Raw genomic sequence first — 22,366 nt, 5'->3', positions numbered from 1 at the left:
AAATATAACACTTTTCTGTTTGAGCTGCTAGTGCCTGGAATGCTTCTGCCTTCTACAATTTCGCAAGCAAATTTTAACACATTTCTATTCTAGTCTAGTTACTACCTTATTGCTAGACATCAAAGGTGAAAAGTGTGCAGGTCAGTTGGGCCCTTCAGATCTTTCCATTTCATGCTAACTCAAATTATTAGGGACTTAAATTAATTTTGACTAGAAAAAGCATCTTCTTCTACAATTGAAATACTACCACAGATGAAGGATTCTTCGAAGCAGCGTCTTGAAATAATTTAGGGAAAACATACAAGGAGAGCAACCCATTGCTATTTCCTCTCATCTCCAATTTCCACAGTTAACTTCTCAGGAGAAAGGCTTGTGTATAGTAGAAATCCATAGACAAGCATAAATTAGTACACCCCACCTTGAGAAATTTAAAAACCGGCACGTGGAATGACCAATGTTAACCTATTTCTTGCAAGCCTAAACTATGGACACACCTTTTTAAATTTGAGATTTTTGAGCACTTGACAGATGATTATCTTGGTCTACTTGAGAGACGTTCCATAGGCATAAAATCAGTTGTCTTTGTTTCTTCCTGTCTCTCACCCAGGCCTTTTTTTTTTTCTTCCTGCTAAGAACAGGAAATTGCAGAAATAAAGATTTGATCAGTTCCCATTAATTCAGTGAACTTTGTTTCGTTTAACCTAAGCTAACAGCACATTAATAATTTGCTCAAATCATACAAATTATCAGAATAGGCTAGTTTTGTATATAATTATCTCAATCACCAGTCCTCGCGTTCTTCTTCTCATTAAGCCTGTCTCTGAGGAGGCTGTCCGTTCACAGTAAAAATAGGCAGTACCTTTGAGACACTTTCTGTTACTCATTGACCTAGAAAAATCCCCTGCTAGTAGCTCAGTCCTGAGCAGGTCTGAACGCTTCTGGGTCAATCACACATGCTGAATATGGCACAGGATATATTAATATGAATAACACTTGATGTCTGTACAGCATTTTAGTCAATATAGAGCTTTCACATGCAATGACTTATCTTAGCCTCAACAGTCTACGGATTACTGTTAGCAAAGCCAGTGCTATCCCATTTTACAGATGAGAACAGAGGTCATGAGAGTGACTTGTCCATCAGAGGTCAGGGCTCAGTCTAGGGCTGAAGACTGTGAGCCCTTCTCAGTGACTCCTAACAGAGAAGACTCGCCAGAGAGCACACTTACCTGAGACGTGCTTTCTCTTCTCACTCACCCCACCCCTTGTCTGAAGCATTATAGGAGCCCTGTGACAGACCAGCTGCGAACAATGCAGAAGAAAGGGAAACATAATTTGTCTGGAGGACCCAAAGTCCAGATGGCAAGCCAGACCGAGCCCCACGACTGTCTTACATGCAGGTGTGTGCAGCACCAGAAGCCCCAAAACGGTGTTCACATGTCCCCACCTGGCTGGGCCACACTCACTCCCTGCTGCGGCCCAGATTGCCTGAGGAGGTTTCACGTGGGGATTTAGGAAAATTAAGAATGATTTACCACCTAAAGTAATAAGATTTAGCACAGAACTAAGAATTGCAAACCAAGAGCTAAGGTTAGAGGAAGATATTTAAGAGAAAGAAATGCACTTGCTGTTTTTAAAAGTTGATATTTCTGTAGTAAGAATGAAGAACTAAGAGTACAAATAATTGTTTTTACAGTGAAATGACACAGAGGAATGTTCTAAGTAAAGTGGGGCAATACATTTATACGTAAGATGCAATATGTTCATCATTTTATTTAATTCTTGGAACGGAACCTTGAATCGTTATTCTCACTTCTCACATGAGGAAACTCAGGCTTACCGAGTTTGAGTGACTTACTTAAGGCCATATAGGGAGTGAGTGAAGACAAAATTTGAACTCAGACTACAAATCCCATTTCTTTTCAGGATACTGCACTACAATCTAAGTACAGCTTACCTGGTCTCATTTTTATTTTCCATTATGTCCCATATCTGTAACTCATTATTCAAATAAGTTTATATTGTTATAGTGGGAACCTACTTATCTGGTTGTCTAACTTCTAAGGAACAGGAAGTAGGCCAAAACTCTTCTGAGAAACATAATAGATGTTACAGCGTTCACATGTGAGAAGATTCTCCTTGGCAGTCATTCTGTCTTTCAAGTATACTCTGTAATTATTTTGGATGTTTATAGGACTGCAATGATAGGATACTGCAGGAGCTTTCCCTCTGATCTTCCAATGACTGGCTGCTTTTCCAACTTCAGTTCTCATCTTAAATGTTACATCCTCTGAGAGGCTTTCTCCACCCCTTGCTGCTCCCTGTTCTTTATAGCACTTTTTATAACAATTGGTAATTATGGACTTATTTGTTTATTGCCTGTCTTCCCCATAACATTGTAAACTCCCCAAAGGCAGGAAACATGGCTGTTTATTCAGCAGTGTTTCCCAGCACTTATGGTACCTGGCACAAAGTAGCCACTCAGTAAGTGTTCATGGGATGGATGGATGGATGGATGGACAAATGGACCTGTGGAAATAGGTGGTTTGGTCGTCTGACCTAGGGAAGACCGGATTACGTTTTAGGCTAGGAGCTCAATCACCCTTTCCATATAAATAACCTTGAGATTTGGTGGCCTCCCAAAGACAATAGACAGGAACTATGAAGCCAGTCCACTGGGACAGGAGGAGGAAGGAAAGTAACATCTACTGAACCCTTAACAAGTACAAAGCAATGAACTATTAACAGTAATGGTGTCTGGATGTGGTGGCTCAGTGGTGGCTCACGCCTGTAATCCCAGCACTTTGGGAGGTTGAAGCAGGTGGATCACAAGGTCAGAAGTTCAAGACCTGCCTGGCCACGATGGTGAAACCCTGTCTTTACTAAAAATACAAAAATTAGCCAGGTGTGGTAGCAGGTGCCTGTAATCCCAGCTACTTGGGAGGCTGAGGCAGGAGAATCACTTGAAACTCAGGTGGCAGAGGTTGCAGTGAGCCGAGATCGTGCCACTGCACTCCAGCCTGGGTGATAGAGTGAGACTCCGTCTCAAAAAAAAAAAAAAAAAAGAAGTAACGACAAAACCCGCAATTACTCTTGCACCAACCTAATAGCTATACATGGACTTATTTAACATAAAAAGCACTGCAGGAGAAAGAAATCACCCCTATTTTACAAATGAAAAAAGTGAGACTTACACTGGTGAGGTTGCCCAAGGTCACCCAACAAAGTGGCAGAACCAGGATATGAAGTGCAGAACCAGGATACGAAGTTAATCTGTCACTTTGAAGACCATGCTTTTTTTATATATATAAAGCAAATTTGGCCAGGCACAATGACTCATGCCTGTAATCTCAGAACTTTGGGAGGCCAAGGTGAGAGGATCGCTTGAGCTCAGGAGTTCAAGACCAGCGTAGGTAACATGGCAAAAACCCCATCTCTACAAAAAATACAAAAATTAACTGGGCATGGAGGTGTACCTGTGGTCCCAGCTACTCAGGAGGCAGAGTTGAGAGGATCACTTGAGCCTAGGAGGTCAAGGCTACAGTGAGCCATGATCATACCACTGTACTCCAGCATGGGTGACAGAGTGAAATCTTGTCTCAAAAAGAAGCAAATTTACTTTAAAACATGTTTTCCTTTTTTTATTGACCCATAACTTACATACAAGAAGTGCTTATATTTTAAGCGTGCAGTTGATAACAAATATGTATACACCCTTGTACCACCACCCAGATCAAGAAATAGTACATTTCTAACTACGGAGAAGTCCTCCCCAATTCCAGTATCTCCATGGTAAGCACAGTTTTGACTTCTATCATCAACGGCTCCTGTTGCCTGTTTTTAAAGTTCACATGATGGAACCTTAATAGTATGCCCTCTTTGTGTTAGGACTTTTTCTTTTTTTAGACAGAGTCTCACTGTGCTGCCCAGGCTGGAGTGCAGTGGTGCTATATCAGCTCACTGCAAGCTCCGCTTCTTGGGTTCAAGCGATTCACCTGCCTCAGCCTCTCAAGTAGCTGGGACTACAGAAGCCCGCCACCATGCCCAGCTTTTTTTAAATTTAATTTTATATAATTTTTTGTATTTTTAGTAGAGACGGGGTTTCACTATGTTGACCAGGCTGGTCTTGAACTCCTAACCTCATGATCCGCCTGCCTCAGCCTCCCAAAGTGCTGGGATTACAGGCGTGAGCCACTGTGCCTGGCTGTGTTAGGACTCTTTTGTCTGTGGATTCATCTATGTTGTTGCTTGCAGCAGCAATTGATCTTTTTCATCACCGAGTTATATTACCATGAATTACTATAATCACAATCTGTTCTACTATTGACAGACATTTGCACTGTTTTCAGTTTTATTAATAAAGTGCTATGAAAGTTCTTGAACATTTGTTTTGGTGGACATAAGCACTCATTTCTGTTGGGTACACACTCGGAAATTGGAGTTGCTAGTTATGGTGTGCATATATTTGGCTGTAGTTGATGCTGCTAAACAGTTTATCAAAGTAATTACATCAATTTACACTCCTACCAGTCATGCAGAGAATTCCCATTGCTCCATATCCTTGACAGGTGTTACTATCATCAGTTCTTTTCATTTGAGTTGCTCTGGTGAAGGTAAACCATGCTCTTATAAACTATGAATGGCACCTTAGAATGAGTTATAAGCCCTCAGAAAAGGAAAGACCAAGAGTTTGCTTCTGGATCTTACATGAATCTGACTTGATACTACTCCCTGGTCTCAATAAAATGAGGCTTACATTTCTGGCCACCTACTAGGTGAAGGGGAGTCTCCCCAAAGAATAGAAACAGACTAACAACTGGCTCACAAATGCGATTAAGGCAAATAGAGAAATGGGTCAGAGCCAAGGGCAAGACTTTCACCTCTATGGTCAGAACCACAGAGACCTCCAACAGAGGGGTGAATAAAGCCTCGTCAAAGTCAGTCCACCTTTTGAACTGGACTATTAGAGCAGAACTAGTTTGAACTTAGTAAGGAAGTGCTTGCCTCATGTAGAGGGTCAGACAACTGTCACTACAGTTATTGTATTTTGAGCACTTTGTATGTGCTACACACAGTGCTTTTCGCTTTATAGAATGTAATAGTTAGGACTGTTGGGTTGTAAATAACAGAATCCAACCTAATTTTTAAAATATTTATTTTTATTTCCAGGATACATGTGCAAGATGTGCAGGTTACATAGGTAGACATGTGGCATGGTGGTTTGCTACACCTGTCAATCCATCACGCAGGTATTAAGCCCAACATGCATCAGCTGTTTTTCCTAATGCTCACCCTTCCCCGACCCTACCTCCTGACAGGCCCCAATGTGTGTTGTTCCCCTCCCTATGTCCACGTGTTCTCATTGTTCAGCTCCCACTTGTAAGTGAGAACATGTGGTGTTAAGTTTTTTGTCCCTGCATTAGTTTGCTGAGGATAATGGCTTCCAGGTCCATCCACGTCCCTGTAAAGGACATGATCTCATTCTTTTTTTATGGCTGCATAGTATTCCATGGTGTATATGAACCATATTTTTCTTATCCAGTCTATCATTGATGAACATTTGGGTTGATTCCATGTTTTTGCTATTGTGAATAGTGCTGCAATGAACATATGCATGCATTTATCTTTGTAACAGAATGATTTACATTCCTTTGGGTATATACCCAGTAATGGGATTGCTGGGTCAAATGGTATTTCTGGCTCTAGATCTTTGAGGAATCACCACACCATCTTCCACAATGGTTGAACTAATTTACATTCCCACCAACAGTGTAAAAGCGTTACTATTTCCCCACAACTTTGCCAGTTTCTCTTGTTTCTTGACTTTTTAATAATTGCCATTCTGACTGGCATGAGATGGTATCTCACTGTAGTTTTGATTTGCATTTCTCTAATGATCAGTGATGTTGAGCTTTTTTTCATATGTTTGTTGGCTGCATGAATGTCTTCTTTTGAGAAGTGTCTGCTCATGTCCTTTGCCTACATTTTAATGGGGTTGTTTGTTTCTTGTAAATTTGTTTAAGTTCCTTGTAGATTCTGGATATTAGACCCTTGTCAGATGGATAGATTGCAAAAATTTTCTCCAACTCTGGACCGACCTGCTTATTAATAAAGGTTAATTTCCTTAAAGGACAGCTATTCTGACATTCTCCTTCTCTTTATATAAATGTGGTAAAATTTATTCCTTGTTATGCAATAATGATGGGTGGATGATAATTGCTGCTTGTTATTGGTAAATGTTCCTTTTAACTATACGTATAGTTTGTAACACTAGGCCATTCCCCTGTTCCCACCAATCAATATTTTTCTTTTGAAGTGTGTGTGGGGCTGAATTTTGCTGCTACATGGCAAGCAGGTGAGAAAGTTACTGTTTCACACTGTTCTCTAATACATGTGCACTTTCATCCTGTATCCAAGAATAGCCCTCAGGTTCTTGTCAGCAACATCCTCTCTATTCATGTAGTCAAAGGTTAGGTGAGTTTGTGTATCTGATTTCTCAGCATATCACTAATTTAAGGCAGCAAAGTAGAGAATGGGGAGGGGCTACTTGAGTCAAAATGAAATTTTAGTGAATCAGAAAGGAGAATTAGAAAGGTATTCATGGTAAAGCATAGTCTGGACCATTTAATTTAGGGATAAAACATCCCTAAAATGTTAGGAATATCTACCCAACAATTTACAGCATAATATTGTTTGTTGTCTATAAGGGTGACCCTAAGTCATCACAAATACATTTTCTCCAGTGTGTCCTATTTAAGATCATAGAAATTTGTATATCTTTTAAAAGATGCCCATAAGAAGAGTTAAAATGTTTAGGTTTTTCACACTTAGAGAGTTATAATAAGCTGTAAAAGCCTTTTATGTGGAATAATTTAGTTATTGGCAATAGAAGATAAGTGAAGGTATTACTCTAAGAAGTAAAAAGAGAAATAGATGTATTATCGATTACTTGACAAACAGTGTCATGTGTGGCTTGAATGATGAATTTAGTTGACTACTTAGTGTGAAACTGCTTCTTTAGATTTCTGCACACCCATTTGTGTAATGAGTTAGCTAATCCAGAACATTTCTAGGCATGGCACCATAGTAGCTGGTTTCCAAGTCTCTGGCACTTTATTCACTTTATTAGGTGGATTCTGTCACTGAAGTATTTCTCTGTAACCAATAATTCTCTTTTCTTCTTCTTCTTCCTCCTTCTTCCTTCTTTCTTTTCTTCCTTCTTTCTTCTTTCTTTCTTCTTTCCTCCTCCTCCTCCTCCTTCTTCTTCCTCCTCCTCCTCCTTCTTTATTTAAAAAACTTTTAATACAAAATATCAGATTTAATATCTATAACACAATTATATTGCTTAGGATGAAAACATTGCTTACCTATCAAGCAAATATTCTTCCCATTGCGTGGGAGGCAAGAATTCTGCCACTGAACCAGCAATGCTTCCTCATATTCTTCTCATTTCTTGGTGTTTATGCAGTTGTCTGTGCTCATTGTTAATAGTTGCTATTTGGTTGCAGTTAAAGATTGGCCTCTGGTTACCCTATGAGTAAAGAACCATTAATGAATTGATTTGGGGGGCTGTGTTACATATTCTGCTTTTAGGGCTAATTTTAAAATTAGCTATTAAATTTTAAATACTTTAATTTTTAAAAATTGTTTTAGATTTATAGAAAAATTGAGAAAATAGGAGAGAGTTTCTATATACCTCACACCAGTTTCCCTTGCCAACATCTTACATTAGTATGGTACAATAGTTATGATTAAGAAATCAATACATTTTTATTAACTAAAGTCCATACATTATTCAAATTTCTTTTGTATTTACCCAGTGTTATCTTTCTGTTCTAGGATCCTATCCAGGACACCACATTCCACTTAGTCATCATATCTCATTAGACTCCTCTTGGCTGTGATCATTTTTCACACTTTTCTTGGTTTTGATGACTTTGACAGCTTTGAAGAGCACTGGGGAGATATTTTGTAGACTGTCCCTCTATTAGAGATTGTCTGATGATTTTCCCGTGGTTAGATTGGGATTATGTATTTTGGGAAGAAAGACCACAGAGATAAAGTGTCATTTTTATCACATCATATCAAAGGCACACACTATTCATGTAATTTATAACTGTTGATGTTGAACTTAAACATCTTGGCTGAGGTAGTGTTTCTCAGGTTTCTTCACTGTAAAGTAACTTTTCTCCCCTTTCCTCCTTCGTTTGCTGTACTCTTTGGAAAGAAGTCAGTATGGGTAGCCCCCACTTAAGAGTGGAGTATCTACATAAATTATTTGGAATTCTTCTGCCCAGATTTGTCTCTTCATTTGTTAATTATTCAATCAATTATTTATCAGTATGAACTTAGTTATTTTATACTACTTTATTTTGTTGTCCAAACTGTTCCAGCTTTGGCCACTGGAGCTCTTTTAGTTAGCTCCTCACTTCCCTTTGATGGACTTTCATGGTGGTTTTTGGTTTTATTTTTAAAAATTACTTCATTTTCTAGCACTACAAGATGCTCTAGGCTTACCTTGTGTATTTCCTAGAAGCGGTCATTTCTCCAAGGAGTAGGGCTAATTTTGATATACGATTTTATGTCTTAAGTAAAAAAGGCTTAGCTAAGGACAGGTTCAAAGTCAGTTAGAAAACATTTGCTAACGTGCACTTGTACAACCATTACCACACCTAAACTCTGCGGCAGGATGAAAAAGATAGGTACATACACTCCAGCCAACACATTATTGGTATTCCTGCTTGGTTCTAAGTTTCAGGCAGCCTGTTATCTTCATTCCTCCTTAAACATTATTATGAGTGACATAACAGACAGGCTAATTGCAGATGAGAGCAAAACAAACCCAAACATTTTCACTCCAAATTATCAGTACTATAGTGTGAGAAGAGACTCATGATATATACATTGCTTTTCAAACCAGTGGTACACACATCTCAGGGTACAAAGCAGCAAGTCAAGGAAAAGGCAAAATCAAAGTAGTATCTTAGCGTATCATCCAATGTCTTTAATACTTAGGGTTACTTAATAATAACAAATTGTTATTAAAGCTAAGGGGTAAAATTCTATTTTCAGATTGAAACCAAGTTTGACATATGAAAAATTTAAATTTACTTAAAAATAAATGAAACACGAATAATTTTATATTGGTGGAGCTAGCTACCTGTTCATATTTGAAGGGTCCTTTATTATTATTGGTGATTTGATCAAAGTTTAAGAAATGCTGATATGGAGTAATAGTAAATTAGCACTAATTGGTTAATAATCTTTAGCTAACAGTTAAAAATGGCTTGTTTTGTTCTGGAAAGCCAACCATTCAAGACTAGAATTGGCCCCTAAGGGAAATGTATGGCTCCTCTTCATTCTCCCTCACTTCCTCCCAGAGGAGAAGCACTGTTCTAGTTAGGACAGGTTCAAGAATCCAGAGTTGTGTTCTTGGGGATTTGATCACTTCAGATTTCTCTTGAATTTCTAGGCCATGAGGCGGGAGTGCAGGGAAGCTGCCCATCCTTAGGCAAGTCTGACCATCTCTTCTGGGCCCCCCACCCCCATTTTTCTGGACCCATCAGAAGGACCTGGACTCTTTTCATTCAGGGTTCCTTTGCCCCAGGAAGACCTGAAGTGGGCAATCTGGACCACAGCTGCTTTAAGTATTAGAAAATATATTATCCTACTTCTCATTATATGCTGGCTTTCTCTTTCTGGAATTTGCCCTTCCCTTGAAATAAGATGTAGAAAGTCAAGCTGTGAATGTGGGGTTTAGGAAAAAACAAGCAGCCTCTTGGCCTCTTTTGGGCCTTGGTCTATGTGAACTGCTATAACAGAATACCAGAGACTGGGGAGTTTATAAACAACATAAATTTATCTCTTACAGTCCTGCAGTTCAAGATCAAGGCTCTGGCAGATTTGGAGTCTGGTAAGGGCTGGCTTCCTGGTTCTTAGATTGCTGTCTTTTCACTGTGTTTTCACATGGCAGAAGGAATCTATGGGGTTTCTTTTATGAGGGTACTAATCCCATTCATGAGAGTTCCACCTTCAGGACCTAGTCACCTCTCAAAGGCCCCATCTCTAAACACTATCACATTAGAAATTAGGTTTTAACATACAGATTTTGAGGGGACACAAACATTCATTGTAAAGCATTCAGTCTTCTTAGACCTTAGTCTACTTATACTTAAAAGATGTACTTCATATGGTTTAATTCAATTCTAAAGAGATTAATTTGGATGTTGGGACAAAAGCCTCATAGTAGTAAAAAGTAGGTCTTTACTTGGCTATGAAATCAGGAATTTAATTTGGGGGCAGGAGCAGGGAGAGGGATGTGTTGACGAGGTTCAAGAATTTGGACTCGGGTCCATTTTCCATGTCAAATGAAAACCAACCTAGATACGAATTATTATACTAGCCAAGGGGTGGTATTCTGTGTAGCAAGGGTGGTATTTAATCACATTATAAATTGTCAGAAAATATATATTGTTCCAATAATTTATACTTTGGAAAAGTTCTAGCTTTTTTTTTTTTTTTTTTTTTTTTGAGATGGAGTTTTACTCTTTATTGCCCAGGTTGGAGTGCAGTGGCACCATCTCGGCTCACTGCAACCTCTGCCTCCTGGGTTCAAGTGATTCTCCTGCCTCAGCCTCCCGAGTAGCTGGGATTACAGGCGCCAGCCACCACACCCAGCCAATTTTTCTATTTTTAGTAGAGATGGGGTTTCACTATGCTGGCCAGGTTGGTCTCGAACTCCTGACCTCAGGCGATCCACCTGCCTCGGCCTCCCAAAGAGCTGGGATTACAGGAGTGAGCCACTGCTCCTGGCCCCTAGTTTTTCCTGTCTAAATGAAAAACCAGTGATTAAACATCTTTTGGAAGCATCTACCCATACAAGGATTTGAAAATAATAGGACAAATAAAGTGCGTGAAACTCATGTGTATCAAGGTAAACATTATATCTTTATCAGATATTCTCATTTCTTTATTCTTATGATTCCAAAGTTTACTTTGGTTGACAAATGAGGTATCTTATTTAGAAGGAAAAAAAAAGGTAATTAATGGTTAAACATTTTTGAGCAAGAAAAGGAGAAAAGTATGAAGATACTTCAACTTCGTACTTAAACTTAACTTCATACTTAAACCAGAATGTCTTTAACTGGTTTAAGTATGAAATAAAGAACAGTATGAAAGACTTCCTGGGATGGCAGATAGTGGGAATTATCCATTATTATTTATTACTAAACTCTCACTAATTAAATGGGGTTCAGGATTAAAGGAAATCATGAAGGCAGATATATTTATCATTCTAAAAACACATTGAGGTCAAAGGATATAGAGAGATGTCATGGCACAAAAACCAGGAAGTCAGTGCTGTGAATCAGTATCTTGCTCTTTCCCCTTCAATAACAATGTCAGACTTCAGTCAGTGATAGCAGATGAATCTTCTGCTTTAAACGCTCTCATGTGACATACGAAATTCATTTCTAGTGTAGAATATGTAATAAGAAGCTTAATGACACATGTATTCCATGAAATCTTGACAGGGCTCCTCTTAACTCATATGAATGAACACAAGTTGGTTTTCACAAGTTAATTCATAAAAATTAACCTGAATTGGTAAATACATTTTTAAGGGCATCCCTTAGTGATTGACTGCCCTCATAGTTTGTGTGTGTATATATACACATATATATGGCCATATATATATATGCACCTTTCTCCCTTCCCCATCTCTTTTTATTAACTGCCGTGTTTTAGTAACATTTTATGTATCTGGTCAATTTACACCACTAGTCAACTAAATATAAAAGATAATGTTATCCATTAAAACAAGGGTTCCAAACTGGTGACGTGCAGGGCAAATCAATCTGTAGATATATTTGGTTTGATCCACTCAGTTCTAAAAAGATCTGGAAATAGCACACAAAAATTTGAGTTTGTGGCTTTCCCTTGATATATCAGATCTTTTAACACTAGACTGGAATTTCATGTGGCTAGGATTTGCTGGAGCAAAATATTAGAATGTCCCTTTAGGTAAGCCCTACCACTCTGTGTTGCTTCCACCTAGCCAATTTCACTCGTTAAATACCTATCTGGTCCCTGTAGGCATATGCACATGCAACCCCTAGATTAAATTGATGTGCATGGTAATGGTGGTGGAGCAGTGGTGTGCATATGTGTTTATAAATTAAACATTCAATTAAGATGGCTTAACAAATAGTCTCAACCCATGTGAGTTAAGGAATTATGATTTGTGTTATAATTCATTCCTTTAACATTAACAGCCCATCAAATAGTAAAATATTCTTGTAGGGATAAACATAATAGATTCCAAACAATATAAACAAATATGTTATTAATCAATAATACAAATATAAATAAAAATAAACACAATATTGTAAATACTATGAAAACAGAACTTCCCATATTTATAGAGCTGCAAACTAACGCCATGAAATCTTTATCTCTACTTCTATTCTCCTCCCTTCTGAGTTTTCCCTCCCCAAAAGTATTACAGAAAAGTCATAACCTATTTTTCTTAAAGAAGATTTATTTTGGATTAAGTGATTTCATGATGCAACATGGTTTTAAACAAAAATAGAGATCAGTATGAAAATAAAACAAATTGTACACATTAAAATATCTTTCCCTCAAAGCATTTCGGAATCATAAAAAATACAACAAAAGAGTCAGGGGTTCAGTTGAGAATAAGAATACAGACTTCCCAGAAAATAAACAACTAGTCCCAGTCCTAGGCCCCATATAGTACCACCCAGATACCATTTCTAGGATGTCAACAATCTGCCTGATTTACTTTGAAAAAAAAATTACATATAAGGTGGAGAGCTGTATAACCCTAATGCTAACAGCAAGCATCTCCCATTATTATTCTCCATTAACAGTCACATTAAATAAATATGAAGCTTAAATCAATGCAAAAACTGAAATACCACTATTAACTGTGACACACTGTGTGGTGAACGTAATGACTGAGGTTGGTGAAGAGAAATTAAAAGATTAAAAAAAATACACCACCTGTGTTCTACTGAAATCTTAGAAATAATTTTTTTACAGAGCCTTAATATTAAAAAGTAATCATTATTATAAAATTAGATTAATACTTTCAGTAAGAGGCGAGAGAGATGCATGTATTTTTATTCATTTATTTTGGAATGCCTGCATCCCTATTATAAATACATGTAATTTTAAGCACTTTCCAACATATTAACAGCCCCAAATTTTACTTATGCTATCATATAAAGAAAAATAGGTTGTAATTACATCTTTTACAGCATTAGGGTCCTAAAACAACATCCCATTCTGTGTTAATTGCTGGTTAATCCTTCCAAGATAATTCTTGAACATCATCCATTCTTTTTTACGAAGGTGATAGTAATCAGAAGTTGACTGATGGTTCCCTACCTGCATCAGTAAGAGCTGATTCAGTTTGAATCACACAACATGGCTATCCACACTCCTCAGGTTGTAATATCTTAAAAGTCGGACAGAAAGATATCACCTGCCCAAGGGCACTAGACATAAAAATCACATACATAAGTTTAATTTTCCTGTGTTCCCCAGAAACCATACAACCAGGGCCATCTTATTCTGCTGAGCTGTTCAATTACGAAAGCCAAATAAGCGACTTTGCAGATAAAATCTAAGCAAATGTATTTTCGGTCTTAACTTCCTGACTTGGAAACACTGATTCAGTCTCCATTTGCAATCTCACTCTTAGGATTTCGCTTTCCAGATTAACAGAGAGCATTTATCTTTAAAAACCATGAAAATGTCTCAAATGCTACTCTAATGTCAAGGGATGTCTGCTAAAAAAACAAATAAGTATAATGAAGTAAAAGCACGCTTTCTTTTATTTCATACATGGTGTTCAATAATAGTAACAATAATTCTTAAATGAAAAAAATCCACAATATAATTTCATGCTAAATTGTTGAATCTCCTGATTAAGCTGTGGTTAGCTTTAATACTATGGGACTAAATTCCATTTTGCAATACAGAAAATGTTAAATTACTGAAGCTATAAAATGAGAGTATTTCCCATCAAGTAGATCAAACTGTGCTTTCATCGGGGAGCATAGCTTTCTTCTTCTCAGCCAGAAACCAGATTGAAGTATGTTCCTACCCCCACCAGCAAGCCCTGAGATGATCCGTCCATCGTTGTTTTAACTTTCCCTCCGCTGCACTCCTGTCCTAACCATCCTTTTGCTCCTTCTGGCCCGGATGGCTATGATATGGACAGCACACACACGCCCCTCCTTCCTGCCAGCTCCTTGGAATGGAGTTACCACTCTGAATCTTGACAGTTGATCAGTAATTAGCATTACATTCTTGGGGGGCGGCACAACTGCTGGACTCCTCTTTCCTTTTTATTTTTATCACCCTTTCAGTGGGCAGCAGCTGGCCTTAAGCCACAATTCAGAAAGCTTTAATGTCTTTGGCATTCCTTTGCATCCATACTAGACAAACAAATTAATTTAGAAAACACAAATGAACAGAAAGAAACTAAGTTTTGGAAAATTACAGTCTAAAAGTGACATTCTCATTAAACTCACTACGGTAAGATGGAAGTAAAATGGCTAAGGTCCAGAGTGCTGTCCCTCACCGACTAAATCAGAAAGCAGATAAAACAGCAAGGCCCAGTGGCTCATGTCTGTAATCCCAGCACTTTGGGAGGCCAAGGTGGCAGGACTGCTTGAGCTCAGGAGTTCAAGACCAGCCTGGGCAATGTGGCAAAACCCTGTGTCTACAAAAAATACAAAAATATTAGCTGGGCATGGTGGTGCATGCCTGTAGGCCCAGCTACTTGGAGGCTGAGGTGGGAGGCTGGCTTGAGCCTGGGAGGCGGAGGTTGCAGTGAGCCAAGATCATGCCACTGCACTCCAGCATGTGTGACAGCCAGACCTTATCACAAATAAACAAACAAAACAAACGAAAACAACTGCCAGCACGGTGGCTCACACCTGTAATTACTCCTAGCACTTTGAGAGGCCAAGGCTGGTGGATCACTTGAGCTCAGGAGTTTGAGACCAGCCTGGGCAACATACTGAGACCTTGTCTCTACAAAAATACAAAAATTAGCTGGGTGTGGTGGTGTGCGCCTGCAGTCCCAGTTACTCAGGAGGCTGAGGTGGGAGGATCGCTTGAGCCTGGGAGGTGGAGGTTACAGTGAGCTTACGTTGTGCCACTGCACTCCAGCCTAGGTGACAGAGCCAGACCGTCTCAAACAAACAAACAAAAAAGCAAAAGACCCTGAAACTCAGACTCAGTTTGGAGATTAGACCACATTCTTCTTATGCATGTCTTTATTATGCAGGGTTACAGATACCTCTTAATAATAGCATTGCATCATTTCACATAAATACGGAGTTTCCTGAATAAGGCTAAATTGAACAGACTCCCATCTTCATTATAAGATATTTGCCTTGTTAGAAGTGGTCAAATCATAAATAAAATTTGTGTAGAAAGTCAGGAAAAAAGTCACTAGGATGAATGTGAGGAGGATGGGAGGAAAAGAGAAGTTGCAGTGGATCCTTCTTGGATATCACTGGAATTCAGCTATCAGGGCTTACTAGATCCATCCCTATTAAAAATTAAAAAATAAAATAAGGCTTCTGATTAGTGTTTTCCATTATCTTGTTTCCAAATAATACTTGAGAAAAGTAAACGACTATTCTGTATAAATCCATCAAAAGCAATCACATTTTGCCCTCTGTTTTTTAAATTTCTCATGTCAAGTCATGAAATGCAAATAAGTCTATGGGGAAATTTTTTCCATGAATATACTAATTTCTTCATGGACTATACAGAAGGTGTCACATTTTAAATGTGTCTGTTTAAGAAAGTGAGAGTTTGGAGGAAGCATCTTGGAAACCTCACTGAATGTGGAATATACTGTACAAACATTAGTCTCCACATTTCTCAAGATGAAACACAGAATTGTGACTATGAAGTAATGAAACTGATGCCACAAGCCATCCATGAAAATCAGCCTCAACCCAGATGGAACATGATGCTTGTACCCTACAAAGTGCGTGAGGAGCTAAATGGACGATGTACCTGAAAGCACTTTGAAACTATAAAGCACTATGCAAGCATATTCTACCATTACTTTCAAACACTTGAATGCATTTTTACCATTTCTGATTGTTGCACAGGTAAAACAGATTTTCCTTTATTTATTGCAGAATTTCTGCTAAATTATAAACACAATATATGCTAGAAAATTGGGATCATACTTCTTTGACCAAGATCCATTCATTTTGTGCACAAGAAAAATGTTTTGACCCCAGAAGTGGTTTGGGCTCAGGCATTGGGATTTTTCACACTGAAAATCAATGGTACATTGTAGAATAGATGAAGGGAAACAACCTGACTTAATTTTGGCATTTCGTTGATAATTTGAAAATCCTTGAGTTGCTCCTTCACAGATCAGCTCCCTACACACTTTACACTCTCGTTGTGTAAGTGCATCCTGGCTTCAACACTTGACCAGTATTGACACACTATTACTTGCCATTACTTCCCAATAGAAACAGCATTGATATAATTTTTTTTTAGCCACACTATCATCTATATATGAAGCCATTATTGAATCTCCCAGGTGGAAAAAGCTGTTATCTTCTCTCTTCATTCCTTGATTGTAGAACTTACCAAATTTTATTAAAAACACTTTTTTGAACCTTGGGGTCTACTCTACACCACTGTGAACTGAGCTTTTCAAGGGCAGATTTAGACTCTTGTAGCTCCATCGTCAAGCAAACATCAAACTGGCACAGAGGGAATGCCAGTGATGTGCTTGTTCCCTCATCTAAGAGACATTCTGCATACATATATGATGTATTAAGAGTGTCTTCTATAGTATAAAGAGCATCACTTAAAACAAGACCAGAAAGCCTAGTGATCTGGGCTCACAGTCCAGAAGAAAATATTTATGGATATTTCTAATTGTAGAGTATATGAAAGTCTAATTTATTCTGTGGAAATGTTATTTAATATTTTATATAGTTATTACTGGCTGTTTTGTTTTACTAAGAAAGAATAATAGATAAGTTAGCATGGTGTTCTGATATGCTAAGTACATCTTTGATAATTCCGAATCTGAGAACAGTATCAACTAGATGATTATACTAATTAAGAATGTCTACATACATTAAAGTGTACTGTTATTTGGGAAAAAGTTGGATGCCTTAATAAAGAAATAGATTTGTTAGAAATAATTAAGGAGATACATTTTATTTCAAATCTCTTTTACCTAATAATATGAAATATCATAACTAAATGTCTCAAACCAAACTGAATGCTAACATGGTCTTTGAATGTATTTTTGAAAGAAATGCAACCTTTATCTGCTGCTTAGAGAATGCCAGCCCTGAAACATCTTATATACCATCAAAGATGTGACCTTAAAAAAAAGTGTGTTATACTACTTTTCCTTATCATGAAAAGAATACAAACAAGTGAAAACAGTTTGCAAAATTAAATATATACTTGTATTCATGATCAATAAGTACAAACTAACATTTCCAGTTAAAATTTTTTCTTTTTTTCTCTTCCAATTATAGTATACAGAGAGCTCTTCCTTTCTTATTTCCAGGTTTCTATAACCCTTTTTCAGAACATTTCTTCACACTGCAGTGCGTGCCTTTGGTGCAGGAGTGTAACGTAAGTGCTATTCCTCTTGAGGGTCCCAATAGTAAACATAGCTTAACTCACAGGAGAGCAATCAGTTCTTACAAAACACCTATGAAAACTATGCATATGACCTCTATAAAATGTAAGATTGCCAACATCCCATAATAGGAATTCCATGGCTGCTTATAAATATAGATCTCAAAGAAATGTTTGGGCAATGCCTGTAAACCCATAGGCTGGCAAACCATATGTTAATCCAATGCTTTTATGACCCCCAATTTAACTTCACTCTGTTGAAAATCTGATTAGTCAAGAAATAAACAAAGATGTGGAGTAATCCCAAAAACAACTAAAATGAAGAATACCTTCTCATAAAATTAAGCAGAAGTAAGACTAGTGATGTCATGCAGTTTTGGAGATGCCATAGAAAAACTGTTTCTTAATATTAATAAGAAAATTATGCATCAGTGAAAATGCAGGCTTAGAAATATAGTTCTGAGTTTCAATTTGTGATGTCTTCACTGATGAGGGAAAATGGAATTCTTATTACTGATTTCTTCAGTGTTGCTGATGGCTCCTTAACTGAGCTTAGTGTTTAATGATGCTGTACAAATAAAAAGCAGTGGGGGAAATACGAAATATCTGTATTAAATGCCATCCTGTAAAGTATTTGATGGATGGAAGAGAGTCTAATGCATTTTAAATAAATGCATATCATACTATCACATATAGTGAATCTTAAAAAATTATTACTTAGATGCACAGTCCTTGTAGTGGTAGACACGGCACTGTGAAGGAAGTTTGATTTAGAAGCTATTTTCTATTATACTTCTCAAGTGATGGAGTTGCTGTTAGTCATATTGTAATGTCCTTTCACCTTTGGTACATTCAGTGCAAAATATTTGGGGGATTTTTTTTTACCTTTATAAAAATAAAAGGCCCTTTTGTTTCCTTGAGAGTGCTTAAAAGGATACATATTAGCATGATGCCCGAGTATGCATGGAACATGAAAATGGAACGAGTGATACATACAGTATGATAGGTAGGTTCTTATATACATCTTAAAGAACAGAAACATAATGAACCTACAAAAAATAAACAGAACTCACTGTGTACTTTTTCCTGATATGCTGTGATTAATTGCTAGTTATTTTAAAATTGTTTTCATGCATTATAAAGCATAAAATCTGTCATTAGTAATTCACTGAATAATGGTTTGTCTTTAGCCATAATTACACACATACCACTTGCATATACATTGTCACAGACCATCTTATTGCAGATCTGTAAAGGTACCTCATATTAACTTGGTTTCATTTTCACTCATGTCCCATGAAAGCGGAAACCTATGGTGCACACCATGCAGGCACTCATAAGTGAGAAATGAATATTCTGTTATAACTTAGGGCTTAAATGAATGTACTTTCAGGAAATATATTTACTTTTATTATATTATTTAACTTGCACTAATTTGAAGATTGGGCCAAGTGCTGCCAGTTTGGCTTGAACCACGTTCAAGGGTAAGTTTCAAGATTCTCCTGAGTCCCTAAAAATTACCGTGGAGCTGATCATGTATGGGTTCATCTTTGTCTTGGAACATAACAAATGGAAAAAGTTTGGCAGTCAAGAACTGTTGATTGAAAGACGGTTGGGTTGTTCCCTGGGCATCAAGCTCACCCAAATCCTTCCAAGAGGACTCATCTCCAGTCCCCAAATGTGACAGAACACTTGTTCCTGGAAAACAACAGTGCGTAGCATTATCCTAAAGGAAGCATCCTCTTGAAACTTCCAATGTTCAGTCATTCTTCTAGAAGGCAGCTTCTGAAACTGCCTGTCCACAGAGATGGGCATTCTGCTTCCAGGTCACTCAAGTCCAAAAGTACTGGTTTCTTCAACTGCTGTCAACAGTTTCTCATAAAGCATGGAAAAGGATGGGTAGGGGGGCAGATCCAGACGGTTAAAACATGTGTGCGCTCTGAAAACACAAGAAACAGCACATAGTTTAGAACAGGCTGAGTGAAATGAAAATGTGTGGGGTGTGTCTGTGTGTGTGTGTGTCTGTGTGTGTATGATTGTCTTTCACATTCAAATTTATTTGTTGCCAATTTTCACACTCATTTTGAAAAATCTTTGAAAACATTTTGACCTTAAAAATTCAGAACTGAATTTCTCTAAGGAAAAGAGGATATTAAAAAAAATACTTTATTTACATTTCACCAACATTTAAAAGCTATATTACATATAAATGACCATTTATTGAGTGGTCTAAGGATTACAAAGACAAGTTTGGTTTTAGTTTCTCTTTTGATGTTAGATTGTTTTTCTAACACATGGACATAAGGCCTTGCAAAGTAGTTCATTTTGAGTTGGCATATGCCTGGGTGTCTCTTCAATACTCTGAAGTTAGGCATTTTTTCATTTTCTTGGAGAGGGAAGAGCAGTCAGTGCCTCTGAGGGTCCGCCTCATGGCTTAGAGTCTTGGGAAATTCCCTGGCTGGACTTTTCTAAGTCAGTAGGCCATTGTTACTTCTTTGAATTCTGTATTAAAATTTGCTTTCTCCCAATACACAATAACAAAATAAGCAATTTAAATCATTACATTAAGTGTTCTTTTTTAGAAATACTTCTTTTGCCAAGATAGGAAAAAAATATGTTTTCCTGTTATTTGCATCTGAATCACAATAAAAAATAGACAGTCTCCAAATAGCACATCTTATCAGGAAGCAAATCTGCACTTTTGACATGAAATAGGAAACATTCTATTCTGAATGTACAACAGCTTGTTTGGGGGACCTACATAACTTTGACTTAAAAAAATACTCCTGAATGAATAAGAAATTTTAGGAACTGTAATTATTAACAGGCTATTTCTACAAAGTCGCATGTTTATACTTATACTCTAATAAATCCCTTTTCCTTATGAAATAAATATAATTAATATTCCTGGATGCAGTGTAATGTAGTGGGAAGACCAGAGATTTGCAGTTGGACATAACTTGGGTTTGGATTCTAGCTCTACCAACAAGTGTGTGATTTGGAGTGAGTTATTAAAATTCTGAGCCCCTATTTCTCACCTTTAAAAGGGTGGTTATACAACTTGTCTCAGAAGGATGTGAGGATTAAGTGAAATAACAGAAACATGCTTAACAGAATGACTGGCTCGTAGTGTTTGACCAATTAATAATAGTTGTATTGTTAGCTACATTTCATTCCTATCAACAAGATTTGACTCTAATTGCCTTCAGTGAATTGCCACAAAGAGTAATGACCCATGAGAACGATGAGATAATAAAAGGATAATAAAGTAGGTGTATGGCCACATGGCTTATTAAAAACAGGAATGTGAAGGGGATCTGTTAGATTGTAAGAATATAGATAGAGTATTTCTTATCCAAAATACTTGTCACCAGAAGTGCTTTGGATTTCGGATTTCTTTGGAATTTGGAATATTTGCATATATATAATGAGATATTTTGGGGGAATGCGACCCAAGTCTAAACATGAAATTCATTTACGTTTCATATACACCTTGCATACACAAACTGAAAGTAATTTTATACAACATTTACATAATTTGGTTCATGAAACAAAGTTTTGACTGCGTTTTTGACTGCACCCTGTCACTTGAGGTCAGGTGTGAAATCTTCTACTTGTGGCATCATGTCGGCACTCAAAAAGTTTGGATTTTGGAGCATTTTAGATTTAAAATTTTTTGACTAGGGATACTCAAACTGTATCAGTTTCAGGGTATAGAGATAGTACCGACTCACCCACTCCTAGTACTATAAACTCTGGGGTATATTGGTGGAAATCATCTACTGAATCTTTGCAGGCAAACCCTTTTTTGATACAATAATCATTTCAGAATTGCAATTGATATCCTTAGCCTGGAACCCAAATGGAGCCTCAAGAAAAGTCAAAACTCAACTTGTATACTAAAATAGAGTCCTAGGAGTGGTTTATAATCTATCACCTGTGAAACATTGGAATAAAAATATTACATAAAGATTTAGCTCTGTTCCAGGGGTAGGGGAGGAGGAAGCAGAAAAGTGGAATATGTTTTGAATATAAGTATATGCCAAACTTTGTGTGTTAGACAAATAACATTTATTATCCCATTAGACTAACAGATGATACCACAATACTATTTTGAAATTTTCATTTCTTTGGTTACCGATAAGGTTGAGCATGTTTCCCCCACGCGTCTTGCTTTTTACATTTCCTGTTTTGTGATCTACGCGTTCATCTCTCTTGCCTGATTAACTTTTCAATATTTTTACTGTGATAAAATACACAGAACATTCACCATTTTAACTATATTTAAGTGCACAGTACCATGGCATTAGTACACCTACATTATTTTGCAACCATCATCACTATCCATCTCCAGAACTTCTGCATTTTGCAAAACTGAAATCTGTATCCATTAAATAGTAACTCCCATTTCCTCTCCCCCTAGCCCCTGGAAACCACCATTCTACTTTGTGTCTCTACGAATTTCACTGCCCTATGTACTTCATATAAGTGGAATCTTAAAATATTTGTCTTTTGTGACTGGGTTATTTCACTTAGCATAATATTTTTAAGGTTCATGTTGTAGCATGGGTCAGAATTTCCTTCCTTTTTAAGGCTGAATAATATTCCATTGTATGTATATATCACATTTTCTTTATCCATTCATCCATCGATGAAAAGGAGTTTTTTTCCTACCGTCTGGCTATTGTAA

At 37.3% G+C, this 22,366-nt stretch overlaps 1 protein-coding gene across 1 annotated transcript in view; it reads right to left on the bottom strand.

Annotated features, from left to right (window-relative positions):
- Positions 1 to 12,526: 12,526 nt before the first annotated feature.
- HECW2 (HECT, C2 and WW domain containing E3 ubiquitin protein ligase 2) overlaps positions 12,527 to 22,366 on the bottom strand; it is a 391,418-nt gene continuing 381,578 nt past the window's right edge. The window contains exon 29 of the mRNA XM_050751032.1: positions 12,527 to 19,615. Within this exon, the coding sequence (XP_050606989.1) occupies positions 19,504 to 19,615 (112 nt within the window). The 3' untranslated portion in view covers positions 12,527 to 19,503. The remainder of the gene's footprint in view (positions 19,616 to 22,366) is intronic.

Source organism: Macaca thibetana, chromosome 12, assembly GCF_024542745.1.
Source record: "Macaca thibetana thibetana isolate TM-01 chromosome 12, ASM2454274v1, whole genome shotgun sequence".
NCBI lineage: Eukaryota > Metazoa > Chordata > Mammalia > Primates > Cercopithecidae > Macaca > Macaca thibetana.
This window is presented reverse-complemented; position numbering and strand designations above follow the sequence as displayed.